The sequence below is a fragment of the Montipora foliosa genome, chromosome 4 (genome assembly GCF_036669935.1).
Source record: "Montipora foliosa isolate CH-2021 chromosome 4, ASM3666993v2, whole genome shotgun sequence".
Lineage (NCBI taxonomy): Eukaryota > Metazoa > Cnidaria > Anthozoa > Scleractinia > Acroporidae > Montipora > Montipora foliosa.
The window spans coordinates 40,023,450-40,037,099 of NC_090872.1; the positions used below are offsets into that span (position 1 = coordinate 40,023,450).

The 13,650-nt window shown below is 39.3% G+C and overlaps 1 protein-coding gene across 1 annotated transcript in view; it reads right to left on the reverse strand.

Annotated features, from left to right (window-relative positions):
• Positions 1 to 388: 388 nt before the first annotated feature.
• Positions 389 to 13,650, reverse strand: part of LOC138000791 (plasma membrane calcium-transporting ATPase 2-like) — a 26,868-nt gene continuing 13,606 nt past the window's right edge. The window contains exons 3-12 of the mRNA XM_068847435.1: positions 11,649 to 11,743; positions 11,314 to 11,478; positions 10,374 to 10,782; positions 10,164 to 10,249; positions 9,728 to 9,904; positions 9,241 to 9,438; positions 6,938 to 7,129; positions 5,848 to 6,288; positions 2,519 to 2,758; positions 389 to 1,798 (exon numbers count right to left, since the gene is read on the reverse strand). Of these exons, the coding sequence (XP_068703536.1) occupies positions 1,688 to 1,798; positions 2,519 to 2,758; positions 5,848 to 6,288; positions 6,938 to 7,129; positions 9,241 to 9,438; positions 9,728 to 9,904; positions 10,164 to 10,249; positions 10,374 to 10,782; positions 11,314 to 11,478; positions 11,649 to 11,743 (2,114 nt within the window). The 3' untranslated portion in view covers positions 389 to 1,687. The remainder of the gene's footprint in view (positions 1,799 to 2,518; positions 2,759 to 5,847; positions 6,289 to 6,937; positions 7,130 to 9,240; positions 9,439 to 9,727; positions 9,905 to 10,163; positions 10,250 to 10,373; positions 10,783 to 11,313; positions 11,479 to 11,648; positions 11,744 to 13,650) is intronic.

The window sequence follows — 13,650 nt, forward strand, 5'->3', positions numbered from 1 at the left end:
ACAATTATTCAAATTGAAAAACAAGTAGCTCTCCGTAGTTATCGTTCCACCTTCTTTAAAAACAAATGGAGGCTTTTTCTTCGTTAAACTTGGTTTGCTCGCACCTGGTAAGCCCCTAGGTCATATCCTTTTCTTTCTATAAATGTTTTCCAATTTTTTTTCGGCCTAAATCACCCACACATCTTCTTCCAGTGGTTAATACCCGTTTTCTAAGTAATTCCAGTCTATTTGTTAAGTAACCGAATGGTTTGCATAGCATGTGTTTTGTACAGTCAATTTGTCATTGTTTTGTAATCTGAAAATACTCGCTCCGAATATTATAAATGAATGTATACCTTTATAGCAATAATTAATAAGATTGTATTGTGAGTTGTGCAAGTAAGCATTATACTGTAAGTCGTGTTTTAAAAAAAATAATAAAATAAATAAAAATAAATAAAATAACAAAAAGTTAATAAACAAAAATTTCAAACACAAAGACAACGTTGTGTACAAATAAAAGCGATATGAATTTTATTTCGTCACATTGACGTATGTATGTGAACCGACCTTCACTTGTCATTACATCATGCATGATCAATATCTTTTTCAATTTGATTGAACGTCGACCGTTGACGACAAAGGACAAGTGACATATTTGAATACTAAAGAAAATAATGATTGAACCATAGAAATACTGACCGGAAATGCGTGTGATTAGATGCCAACTCAAGTTTCACATCCAACATGAAGTGTCCCTTTAAGTCTAAGACTTTGCTAGCTATTTCCAACAATAACGTACGGTTTAAGGTTAGAGTTATTTTTGGGTTCGGTAAATGCAGCTGTTTATTCTCACTTAAGGAGCAGAATTTGGGAGACACTTTGTGACATTAATTGTATTTATTATATGGCTTGTGTTTGTAGCAGATATAACGCGCGCTCTGATTGGCTAATTGTGACTGAATTGTAGAGCATTATTCTCCCGTAATGCCCACGGGCCGATTACGGGCTTGCAAAAACAAAGCAAAAGGTAATTAAAAAGCCATATAATAAACTACTTACCTCGGTCGTTTTTGTACGGACCTCGCTGCGCTCGGTCCGTACTGCCACGACCTCGGCCCAATATTCCCCAGTACGGCCCTCGCGCTCGGTTAGTAAGAAGTTAATACCAAGACACGAGTGTTGTTGAAAATGGGGAGAAGAGCAAAGGGACAGTTCGTGACGCTTATTGAAATACGCGTGCATCTAATTAGGGGCAGCATTTCTGGATATCCAAAGATGCATGGCAAAACACTTGGAAACAGTGGACACAACAAACACAGCATGTGTCGTTCACAAAATCCTTGCAAACACCTTCAGAAAACTATAAAAGGCGGTTAAAACATAAAACCATCCAGGTTGTCATAATACAAAATATACCTCTGATCCAAATTGTCCATCGTACATAATACAATACAGTTAACACTTTTGCAGCCACTCGTTTTATGGGCTTAACTTTTTTTTTCTTGAAAGAACCGAAAATAACCGATAATACGCCAAGTTATTTCGTACTATAAGTACTTTTAAATTTGTTCTTTCCTCTACCCTTATCCAGAGATTATTTCAAAAACTTGAAAGAATGAATAGAATGGTTGTCTTCAAACACATATATCGGAAGTACGTCATGGATTAATGCGAACAATAACAATAATAATACGTGTTGTCCTTGTCAATGCATTGTTTCACGAACATCCATCCGAAATTCTCTCGAACCTCCTGGAGAAACTACGTTCTCAAAGGATCTTCCATTCTGATGACCATATACGTACATGGTTTGGTTCTGAAAAAAGTGAAGAATTGATAAATGGGTAATGCAGCGATCACCAGCTTTCAATGCGCATGAGCCACTCTTATCGCAGTTGGCAATAGAATGCACTATCCTATCAAGTTAACATAATATCAAACTTGCTCAGTTAACACTTGAAGAAAGAGAATAAGGAAATTAAAAAGTTTATTAATGTGTGTTGAACACTGGAGAAATCAGCGGCTTGCTGAAAACAATACACTGACAGGTAGAGCGTGATTTTGTACATATGTACTGTGAAAACTGAAACAGAAATCAAATCAAACATTGGTTTTTGAAACATCAACACAAGACGGAGTTTCATAAGGATTTGGCGAGTGAGTACCTAGTGAAACACTTAATAAAGCGCGCCATTGGTTTCTTAGCATTAAAATAGGGACCATTCGCTAAAATAGTGACTTTTGAAGAGAACAATTATTGCAGTTACAGTAGCATCTCAAAGAAAGAAGCCTTAAAAAATCCAGGCTTCAGATTCTGTAATTGAGATTGTCCGTATCTTAAAAAATACATTTCACTGCTCAATCCAAATATTACATTTTTCAATATATGAGTCTAATGTTTTAAGAAGTGTCCAATGCAAAACCATCATCAAAAACTTCTTTTTTTTTTCTTTTTGACCGTGACATTTACACAAACATCTCATTCTAACTTCGCGTTCTCGACAGGACCAGAAGAATGCTATTGAACAAGACAAACCTGTTTGCGGACTTTAGAAATACCCCGGATACGCGAGAATTTTTTCCAGCAACCTTCCTTGTTTTCCGAGATTCCAGATGAGCAGCATCTTATCTTACGCGGAATGATTGATTTTGGAATAGTGAAGACAAGCTGGGCCCAGATCAACTCAGAAAACCCGAAAAAAAGACACCACATCCACTGATCCCACTCCATATCGACGACACGAAATGCGTTTGTGAAGATTTGTACGATGACAAGCTGTAAAAAAAGCAAAAGATAATTTTTTTGTAATTTCAGTTTGTAAAAGAGTTCCCCGGAAATGTTCTTTATTTGGAGGACGGGATGGGAGAGTCAATAGGGACTTTAAGATAGTACACGACGGTAGACTGGGACGGTTAGATGAGTGTCATGTCACGCAAAATCCCCGTGACATTTGACAGTCGTGCTTCTAGGACGGTATGTTTTCGCCGGGTTTCTCGTCGTGGAATCTACGGTGAAAACGGTAGGAATTCATCCATACTTATTCGCACTATTTAGTCTTTTCGTTTATTATGCATTGAAAACTGATCACCCAATGGGTTAAATGTGCATTTGGTTGTGTTTGTCTTGATTTATCCATCGCTGAAATGAAAAAATCTAGCGAAAATTCTGAGTTCGTTCAAAGACATCACTCGGCCACATCGCGGCTCATACCAAAATTTGCTTGTTCTCAATGTAGCGTTATCCATAATCCACCATGACACAGGAGGAAAGCAGAAAAGATAGGTAAAAGAGATAATTGTAGCCGCATTTTTTGTTTATGAACCAATTCCCCTTAGCGGATTTACACTCGCTAGAATCCAAGGAATCTAAACAAAATGGTTCAAATTCCCAGTAAGATAAAGAGGATTCACTGATTCGTATTCATGGTATAAAATAAGAAATTCCTCCTCGGTAATTGAACCTTCTGCAAAAGAAATTACAAGAGAATTTCTCGCCTCTTCAAAAGACATGTTTATTCCACCGTTCTACGGTCGCGTTGGCCGAATCTTAAGTTAAAAATTTCGCGCCTTTCTACCGTACTCGTACAAAGTCTCCGGTATACGCATCCAACCGTCCCAGCCAACCGTTGTCCACTATCTTAAAGCCCTTAATAGTGGGAGTAGGGAAGAGGCGATCCTGAAAATTTCTCTCAAAATGTGGCCATAACAAAAAACGAGGCAATAACTGAGTGTGTCACAGATATTCTTGCCACATGTTGACGTCATCTGTGATATATTACTGAACAGACGCACGGCCACATGGAATCTATTTGTTTCATATAATAAATAATTAAAAGGTTTTGATGACGTCAGCTATGCGTCTGTCCTCTAAAAGATCATAGGTGAGAACCAATCAAAATGAGTGCATTATTGAGCTTATTATAATATATAGATTTAGCCAAGCCTAAAAAGCAGAACTCCCGGGTTATTCATTCTTGTAAGTTAACCTGGCTTGAGCCTGCGATCCAATCGAAAACCAGTGCCTGGTCAGCGGTCAACTTAAAATACACAGCTGAACTCAATGCAATCTCGTAACCAGAGTCCTCGGGATTTTTGGTCAGCGGGTGAGCGCCCGGAGACACTCTGGGATAATGGACTCCATTTTCCCAGAAAACGTGGGTTCCGGTCGTATAGCGCATGCTTGAGTTTAAACGGAAACAGAAAAGAGAACAAAAAACAGTAGAAATGGCGGGTTGAAAGTGTTCGAGAAACAAAAATCTTAACCTTACACAACACAAAAGAAACCGGAAAAATGACCATCGGCTTGCTGTAAGAGCGAGTGAAGATGAAACTTCTGACGCTTTCGGTAAGTGTATTTTCAGTGTTTCCACGTGCATTCCATCGTGCAGAATACTATCGTGCCAGCAACACGATCGACATTTTTTTTTGTGGAAACGACACCTGAATGGCTGAATGACTCAATGACTATGATACCTTCTGCGATGCAGGGATGGCGCAATGGTGAGAGCACTCGCCTCCCACCAATGTGGCCCGGGTTCGATTCCCAGACTCGGTGTCATATGTGGGTTGAGTTAGTTGGTTCCCTACTCTGCATCGAGAGGTTTTCTCCGGGTGCTTCGGTGTCCCCTCTCCTCAAAAACTAACATTTGATTTAACTTGCGCTCATTGTTAACTTCAGTTTTCAGTGTCCCCAATTAGTGCTCCAGCGCTAGAACGACTAGAACGACTTCTTTTCCTTTCCCTTCGACAAGACCTTCCACGGATTTCTCCCCATAGAGGCTGATGTAATGTTTTCCCACGGTACTTTTGCAACAGCAACAGTAATCAGTTTTAGCAGCGTGAGAAAATTCCCGTGCGGTATTAGACATCATTCAAACCCGCCGTTTTACTCTTTTTATGATTTAAACATTTCTGAGGAAGACAAACCAAACAGCACAAAAACCAGTTTTAGATTTTGAATCTCCCTCCAAATTCTGGGGTTTCCCCAGTTTAAGCGATCAATCAAAAAAATAGTTTTAAGTCTCTCGAGCGCTCAGCCGCTGACCAAAAACCCGAGGACTCTGGATACGAGATTGATCTCGATGAACTCTAAACTTGACCCCGCGATATGATCACGTGATACTGGTCACATTGGCATACAAGGAGGGGTGGACGTACGGTCGTATGCTGACCAAAACCAAACTTTCTCGCATAGATGGGTTACCACATTTTCTTAGCAATGGTGCCCCGCGAGCGCGCCTTCGGCGCTCCGCTATAAATAGTGACTTCTCCCTTTTCATGCTTCTTCCTAACGATGTTTCCAAAATCGTTTTCATTCTTGAGAGTGAAATTTATTGCACAGATGGTGCAAACATCTATACGTCAAAACCATTTCAACATCCGGGAGGATGGGGGAGGGCCCTCCCATATAAAAAGGGAGGGATGCTCGTCGGCAATTTTAATTTAAACCCCTAAAGGAGACCAATCTGGGCGTGGCCCAGGCTTCTTTTTGCGCCTAAAGTAAATTACACATTTCTTCGCGCGCAACCCTGAAGGAGACCTTCACGGCTACATAGGAAGGCGTTTTGCCCCGAACACCCTACGTGAGACCAAAATCCGAAAATTACACCCCTAAGCGAGACGACGAGCATTCCTCCCCTTTTTATTAACTGAAAGTTTGCTCTTTCGAAGTAGAAGGTATTACTCAACAATCAAAGTGACAGCCCTACCTTATAGGCTTGATGAACGAATATGTCTTTCAAAGAGATTGATTGGTTCTTATTACAACATCTTTTGTCGTATGTGAACTCATTCCATTACTTACTGAATGCAAAAACGAATGAACAATCAGATAAATGACTGCTTACACTTTACTGGCAAAGTTACCTGAATACCAAATGTAAGAATCCATATGACGATAAACACGAAGTTTCTATCCTTAAGTTTTCCATGCAGTAATCCTTTAAACACATTCCTGTCCTGCAATCTCCTACAGTTGATCTCATTAAAAAGCGTCATAAAGACAAATGTAGTGAAAACCATGGTACCATGCTGTGTTGGCCGACATACACTGGACTCGTCATATCCATTTCTCATGTCAAGAAAATCCGAGAAAAAAAACATCAGCACAAACATGACAGCCAGTTGATAAATGGAGTGAAAGATCACATTCCTAATCACCATCCGGGATACCAGTGGCTTGTGCTGACCGTAAGGCTTATGTATAAGGACGTCATGTGATGGTGGGTCACGTGTCAATGCAAGAGAAGCTAAAGCGTCCATGATAAGGTTCACCCAGAGCAATTGCGTTGCTGACAATGGACTCCGCTGCAAATGAACAAAAGATTCTTTAAAGCTATTATTTTTTCATGCTAAGAGGACAGGCAATCACAGAGTCAGCTCATATTATCAACAACAACTTGCTTGTGGAAAGTCGTTGGTTCGATCCCGACTAAACTACAAACCATACCAACTGACAGCAAGTTACTGCAGCTGCGCAGCTGCATAGGTTGCTTCCGTCGCCATTAAAAACACGCTCTTATGCCGCAGCTGTAATACGGGCTAAACATCAATTTTCACGCTTGCTCTTTCTGCGGAGGCATGGTTGTGCAGAACTCGGGTTCGAGGCCTAGAAACTTTGCCATACACTGTCGCTCTTCCAACGGCAACCTTGCGATGGACTAACATTCCGTCCAGGGAGAAGAATAGAAATCCAAGTCGCTTCATGAAACTGAAAGAGGGATCAGCCAGAGTGAATAAGCAAGTTTACGACTTTGCCACTACTTACGGTGCTAGCAAGATAGAGTGGACGGGGATGGTGGTCAAGATCCTTGATAGAAACGTTTAAGTAACCAGTGATTGGTCGAAATAGAAGTAAGCAATGTTCCAGTGAGCGCTAACCCCTAGTTCCGAATGATAAGACGAAGATTTATTAAAAATCGATTAACATTAACTAGAGTGTCGTTTATAGACATACCGTCGTGACACACGCTCCAACAACAACGACGATTATAGCTACCCAGGTGACAGTGAACTGGAACTGCAGATATTTAAGGATGCTCTCGTACAAGTTTCTTCCCCATTTAACAGCTTCAACGATGCTGGAGAAATTGTCATCCTGTAAGACAATATCAGCTGATTCTTTTGCCACATCTGTACCGGTCACTCCCTACCAGGTCAAACAATTCATTTCTTATTAACTGCGCTAGGCACCCCCTACGGATTATGTTAGGTATATGATTTTCTGAACGAAACCCGAGAAAAATATTAATAGTTGCATCTTGACACGAATATGAGCCTGACAGTCCGCGAGTTCCGCACAGTGACGACCGATGGCCAATATTGTCCGATCCTGAGTGCAAACAAAGTTTCTGGTGCCGGTGTCACAGCGGATTTGGACGCCCTAGTCCAGATCCGCTAGTGGATATGCAACCCCTTTCGCGCATTTGAACCCCTCCCCCCTCCCCCCAGAAAATAAGCGTTCTTTGATTAAGATAATTGTTTTTTTGTTCGGCCTTTGTTTTACGGAAACTCAAGTCTTTTCTTCCTTATTGGTAGGTTTTCGAGTTAGCCCCTAGCTATATCGAGTTGATTTTTTTTTACTGTAGTTCAGGGAAATAATGAAGAAATAATACAATGAAAATAGTAGCAAAGATGATTATAATCGTTAAATTATAAGTAAAGGATTATTGCTGCTTTAATTTTGTTTAAATCTTGAAGAGGGTACGTTTTTAACATTTTCAGGAAATTTTTGCCATAGATCAGCAGCTACGTAGTATATGGACTGTTTGCCTATATTTGTGCGCACCCATGGCTTGTATAGATTATTTTAAACTGCGTATCTAGTATTATAGGCATGACTTGCGGGAAAAATCTTCAAATATATCCGGTAATTCACCTTTATGCCATTGGTAAGTACCGGTAAGTTTCAAAACAAAGAAAGAAATTACATTTTCCATTGTGAGAATATCAAGTAGATTCAGCAATGGTAAAGCGCTTACAGTATTTGGTCCGTAAGATGTAGCGAAGGAAATCAGTCTGACAACATGGTTTAATTTTGTTTGCAAATTTTGAAGATGTGTTTTATAAGTACTTCCCCATGATAGAATGCCATATGATATTATAATATAGTTGTTTCAAGGATAAGTAATGCCGTAAGATTGATATAATCCTTGTATTACACGCGATTCTTGACTTGATGTACGAAATTTGATATTTCCAGTTCAGTGCATCATCAATTAAAACACCTTGGTATTTAATATGATCTTTCCTTTGTAATGAAAAGTAGGATCCATCTCTATCTATTGGAAGTTGGATGTTAACTACACCATTCCTCTTTTGTGGCGACTTTATGATCATAAAAGTTGTTGTTTTTTTTTTTTATTAATTGATATATTGTTAATGTCGCACCATTCCTTGACTTTACCACCATATCAAGTTCCACCTGTACGCGGACGATACTCAAATGTATTTGACCTTTGAGTCGTCTCCTGACTCATCTGCGATGGCCAAAGTCATGATGGAAGCTTGTGTACGTGACATCGATACTGGGATGACTGCCAGTATGGTAAAGATGAACAGAGACAAGACTGAGTTACTTGTCTTAAATGGGCGTCATCACCCACTCCCTCCACTAACTACCATCTCAGTCTATGATGAGGCAATCAATAGATCAACGAAAGCTAGAAATATTGACGTAATTTGTGGTTCATTTATGTCTATGGAAAATCACATTATGGCTATTTGCAAGGCTGCGTTCTACCATCTTCGGAATATCAGACGCATTAGGAAATATTTAAGTTCCCAAACGGGTGAAATGCTTGCACATGCGTTTGTATCCTCCAGATTAGATTATTGTAACTCACTATTGTATGGTCTACCAAAGAAATCAATTAATGGCCATCGTTTGGTTGACGTTGGTTACAAACTTGCCAGATATGGTTCAATGTGTTGCGATTCAAACACAATCTTAGAACACATCTTTTTAGAAAAGCTTTTTACTAGATAATTTAATAATCTATTTACTACTGTTAGTCGGTTGATTAGTTAGTTAGTTAGTTAGTTAGTTAGTTAGTTAGTTAGTTAGTTAGTTAGTTAGTACTGGGTTGTATTTGCATTAACTATTATAGTTGAGATAATTTTAGAATTATGGTAAAGCGCTAATGGATAGCGATAGAAATAGCGTAGTATAAATAAGGTATTATTATATGACTACTATCCTTCTCCCTTCTCTGCTCTTCGCCACTACCTGGAGCCAAGATATGACATAAATATAATTACCATGGTTAGACCCACGTCAGCGGTCTTCAGGACTTTGTCATCATTCACGCCAGATGCAGTCACAGCAACAACCTCTCCGTTGGGAGTGGACCGAGTGTATTTGATGTGATTAATGAATTTCAATCTCTCCCCAGGACCAGCTGTTGCTAAGATACGCATCTCATTAGGCCACCATTGATCAAATGTGTTTTGATCGACCTGTTATGTCAAAGAAAATGTGTTGTTATTTGGGACAGGTCATTATTTAGAGGATAGGGAGGGTTGGTGCAAACAGGGAGAGGGTCGTGCATGGCCTCACACAGTTTGCATAAACCCCCTACCCGCCCCCTTGTAAGTAGATACTGTAATTTATCCATAAGATACATTCTGTGAGGTCTACAAAATAAATTTTCAGAAAGAATGGTTAAGCGGAGATCTTCAATTTAGTTGCAGCAACAAACTGAGAATTGCAGGAAACCTCCAAATATTTAGTTGAATATTTACTTACGTTCTTAAACCTTCTGCTGTCGCATCCAAAAAAAGAAAACTCTTTAAGGTTCCAATCTTCTGTTGGGGCCAACAGCCCGCTCTTGGATCCAAATGAAGCTGCTGAACTCAAGTTGTCAGCGGTTACCATACAAACTTTGATTCCTGCGTCACGCAAATCTGAAATTGCATCCGGAACCTAAACAAAATACTAAACTTTAATAACCGGCCAAGTTCAAGAATCCTGACCGTTTTTTCGCGCAAAACGTAGATTGATTGTTGTCAAGGGGTGCATAATTTCGTGGCGCATTAAAGGTTTTGGCCGAATGAGACTAATGATTCAGTAAGACTGCAAAAGTTGCATGTTACACTTCCTTGAAAAAAAACGTCTTTGGAAAACAGTTTAAAGCTGTAGTGAACCACTAATAAAAGCGCTTGCGTCAAGAGAAATCATTTACCTGTTCTCGGATCGTTTCTTCGATGCCAACAAAACCAGTGAATATTAGATCTGACAATATTCTTTCATCCTCCCACCTGTTGTCGTCTGTTGAGGTAATAAGAAGATCCTAATCATGACGACTCAATATTGCTAGAAATGTCAACCATATATGGAATGGATCCTTGCACTAAGACGGTTTTCTGAGTTCTTAGGAAGCCCTACAACTCACCCGGAGGCGATGAAAAATATTTAGAGGCCAAGCAAACTATTTCAATTGAAGGTTTTCTTTTCTCCAAGTGTAAAATCTTCCTCCTCGTGTTGTCTCTATCGTCCTCGTCGTAATTTTTAGTGCCGAACGAGGTGAGAGCCATTTTTGTACAGCGAGGTAGTAAATAACTTGGTGATCCTCTGCAGTACAACTTGTATCCAGTTCCAGTATATTTGTCGTGAATCACTGCAACAGCAAACTCCTCAGTGGGTGAGACTCCTTTTGGGCTCACACTCCTGTATACCAGTGTGTCCTCAGGATATTCGTCTCTCCATATTTGGTAAGTTTCACCCATCTCCAGAATAAACTGTAGTAGAGCACAATCAATGCTGTCACCAACATGTCTTGGGAGATTATCCGCGTCCTCACTCTACAAAACAACAGTAAAACAGCGGAAGGATTAGCAGTTAAACTTGACAAACTGATGTAATTTATCATTCAAAGAAGCTGTAAGCCAGAATTTACTCCAGTGACGATTTTGCGATAAGTCATTAAGCAAAAAGCTTTTCACTCAGCCAAATGACAAAAAAAATGGTGGAATGGGTACCGTCTGTTTAAATAAGAAACAACACTAATCGTTGACAGTAATAGAAAGGTAAAGGTGGTGTCCCAGGAAGTCTAATGGGCCGCTTATATAAGTGATGACAAACTCAACTAAGATGTACATATGTTTCAGAATTTGTTAGTGAAGACGAACTTTAGAAATTACAAATAGCAAACAAAATTCATTCCATACAGCACCGTTAAATCGACTGACACTGAAACAATTTCATGACTCATTCTCTAATCCTCTGATTGATTGTTCGCTGGTCCACCATTTCCTTTACCTCTAAAGAAATTTTCATTCCAGCTCTTCACAAAAATCAGCAAACGAAGACATACATTGACGAGTCTAACACACCTTAATATTTGAAGAATAGCTTGTATTGACAGTGATTCCTCTGCAAAGGTCATCAACAAGACCTTGTTCCCTTAGATTTGCTTTCTTGTATCTTTTTAAGCCCTGGAAACTCCAAAACGGCTGTTGAACAATTGTTCCCTCCACTACTCGCTTTCTGCTTTCAGACTAAAAAGAGCAAAGTCAAATCTTTACTTTTTTCCGCTTGGAATTATGAAGAGTAAATTATAAAGAAAAAATTTCTTGGTATTTTCGTAACTAATCAAATTATAATATGCGTGTTGAAAATTTCTCCTTCCTTCACACGCCTTGCGCTCCTACGTATTTCGTGTACTTACAGATTCGTCCACAGTCTCGATACCCACAAGTCCAAGCAGAGTTAATTGTGACGCTACATCTTCTTCGTTTTCCCATTGTTGTGCACTTGTTTCCCCTACAAAAAAAGGAGAAACATTTTGATCACCATCCCATCCTCGTTCCCAGGGTCTCCCTTTTCTACCTCCCTTCTCGTTAAGAAAAGAGACCCTGGTTGTGGCTGGTCACGTGGCACTCCTTGACAAACATTTTCCCACTGGGGAAGGGTTTTAGTTATATTTTGATCCCGCAACTCGCAATCGTTTGACAAGGCATTTTCAAAATATATTATCTTTACCATACAATGTAAGTTTCAAAAAGGCAAATGCTATATACTATACTATATACAATTATAAACGGTCACAAAAAAAATTTCGTTAGCAGTTCAGGTTGCTTCTGCAGAACATACACAATCATGAAACAAACACTACACACTACGTTTGCTTGATAAAATGTCTCTTTAATTTTACCGACGCTAAAAATATATTTCACGATTTGTGTTGTAAACACTAACCAGCAAGCTGATTGCAGTAAAAGGATAAATAGAACAACGACAATTTACGCGAAGATGCTGAAATATAAATAATTTAAAACTGTCTACTCGCTGTACAAGCTTGCGACGTAGGAATAACTTTCTTTAACATTTAAAAGCAAACCTAAAATCAAAGAACAAAATAAAATACCTACACATGCTTACACAGTTTGATTTGAGGATGATACGTGACATATTTAAAATAAACCACAGGCGCCCCAAGCTCAGTGTGAGCATGGCCGACAAAAATATAAGGGTTAGTATGGGAATCCAGATAAAAATCTTAAGAAGATAATAATATGAAAAAAACCTCAATTAAGGACGTTCGCGCCCAAAACGTTCCCACGTACAGATTTTTTTTAAACTTGCCACACAGAAAGGTAATGATCTACTTTTGCCAAAAAGGCAAAAAAAATGGGGGGTCACCGAGCTCGTTTTCGAGATCATGAGGTGCATTTTTAGAAGATTGCGTTACTTTAAGACGATCTTAGCTTTAAACTGTCAGCAATAAAAAAGCTACATGAGTGAAATTTAGATCAGGTAAACGTACTCAGTTCAACATAACTAATATAACTAAATTAACCTTTGCAGTTGATGTCTTTTTCTGAAGTGAAATAGACCTTGAAAAACGATACATATTAGTCTAAGAAAGAAAACTTCGGTCGCACGAGAGCATAAAAGGCCAAATATTTGTAACTTCTCGCGTACAGATTTTTTTTGTTTTTTGTTAAAATGGACAAAATCAAGAAAGGAAGTGATCTACGGAAAGAAAAATGGGGGTCACCGAGCATTCAAGAGAGTAAAATCGCTGCGAAGTTCTCAAAGCGATTGTCTATTCGCACTGTCACGCCATTGCGTGACATTTCCGAGAAGACCTGGGTCCACAGCTATCCCATGATGCCACATACTTTCATGTTCCATTCTTGTGGCAAATTTTTGCTCCTTTAGCATCGTGTTTACCTGCGTGGTCTACGATGAATGACGTGTGCGTGACATGTGCGAAAAGATGCGCAGTAGCAATGGGCGCGAACGTCCTTAAAAAGCCTAAAAGCTTATTTTCCAGATCCGACGCAATTTGAGCCATTTTTCAAATTTTGGGTTGTCAACAGTTATAATAAAATCCCAAGGCCGGAGACTACATTTTCAGGAGCCACCAATTTCAGTCAAATATTTCTGGATAAAATATTCCCACGGTCACAATTTGACATCAGAATCAATTGACAAAGATCGAACTTTGATCTCAACCCACCATCAACACAATAGCAGTCCTGCGAGCAACGTCAGGCGGTAATATTGCAACAAAACAGCTTTCGAAGCAGTTGCTTTATCAGCAAAGTCGCTAGATTTTATCCCAAATATCCTCCTCGAGTGTGGATACTTTGGATTCATGATCCGTTTATGGATTTCTCAAAAAAACGCAAAATCCGTTTTTGGATTCAACAATCCTTTTTCGG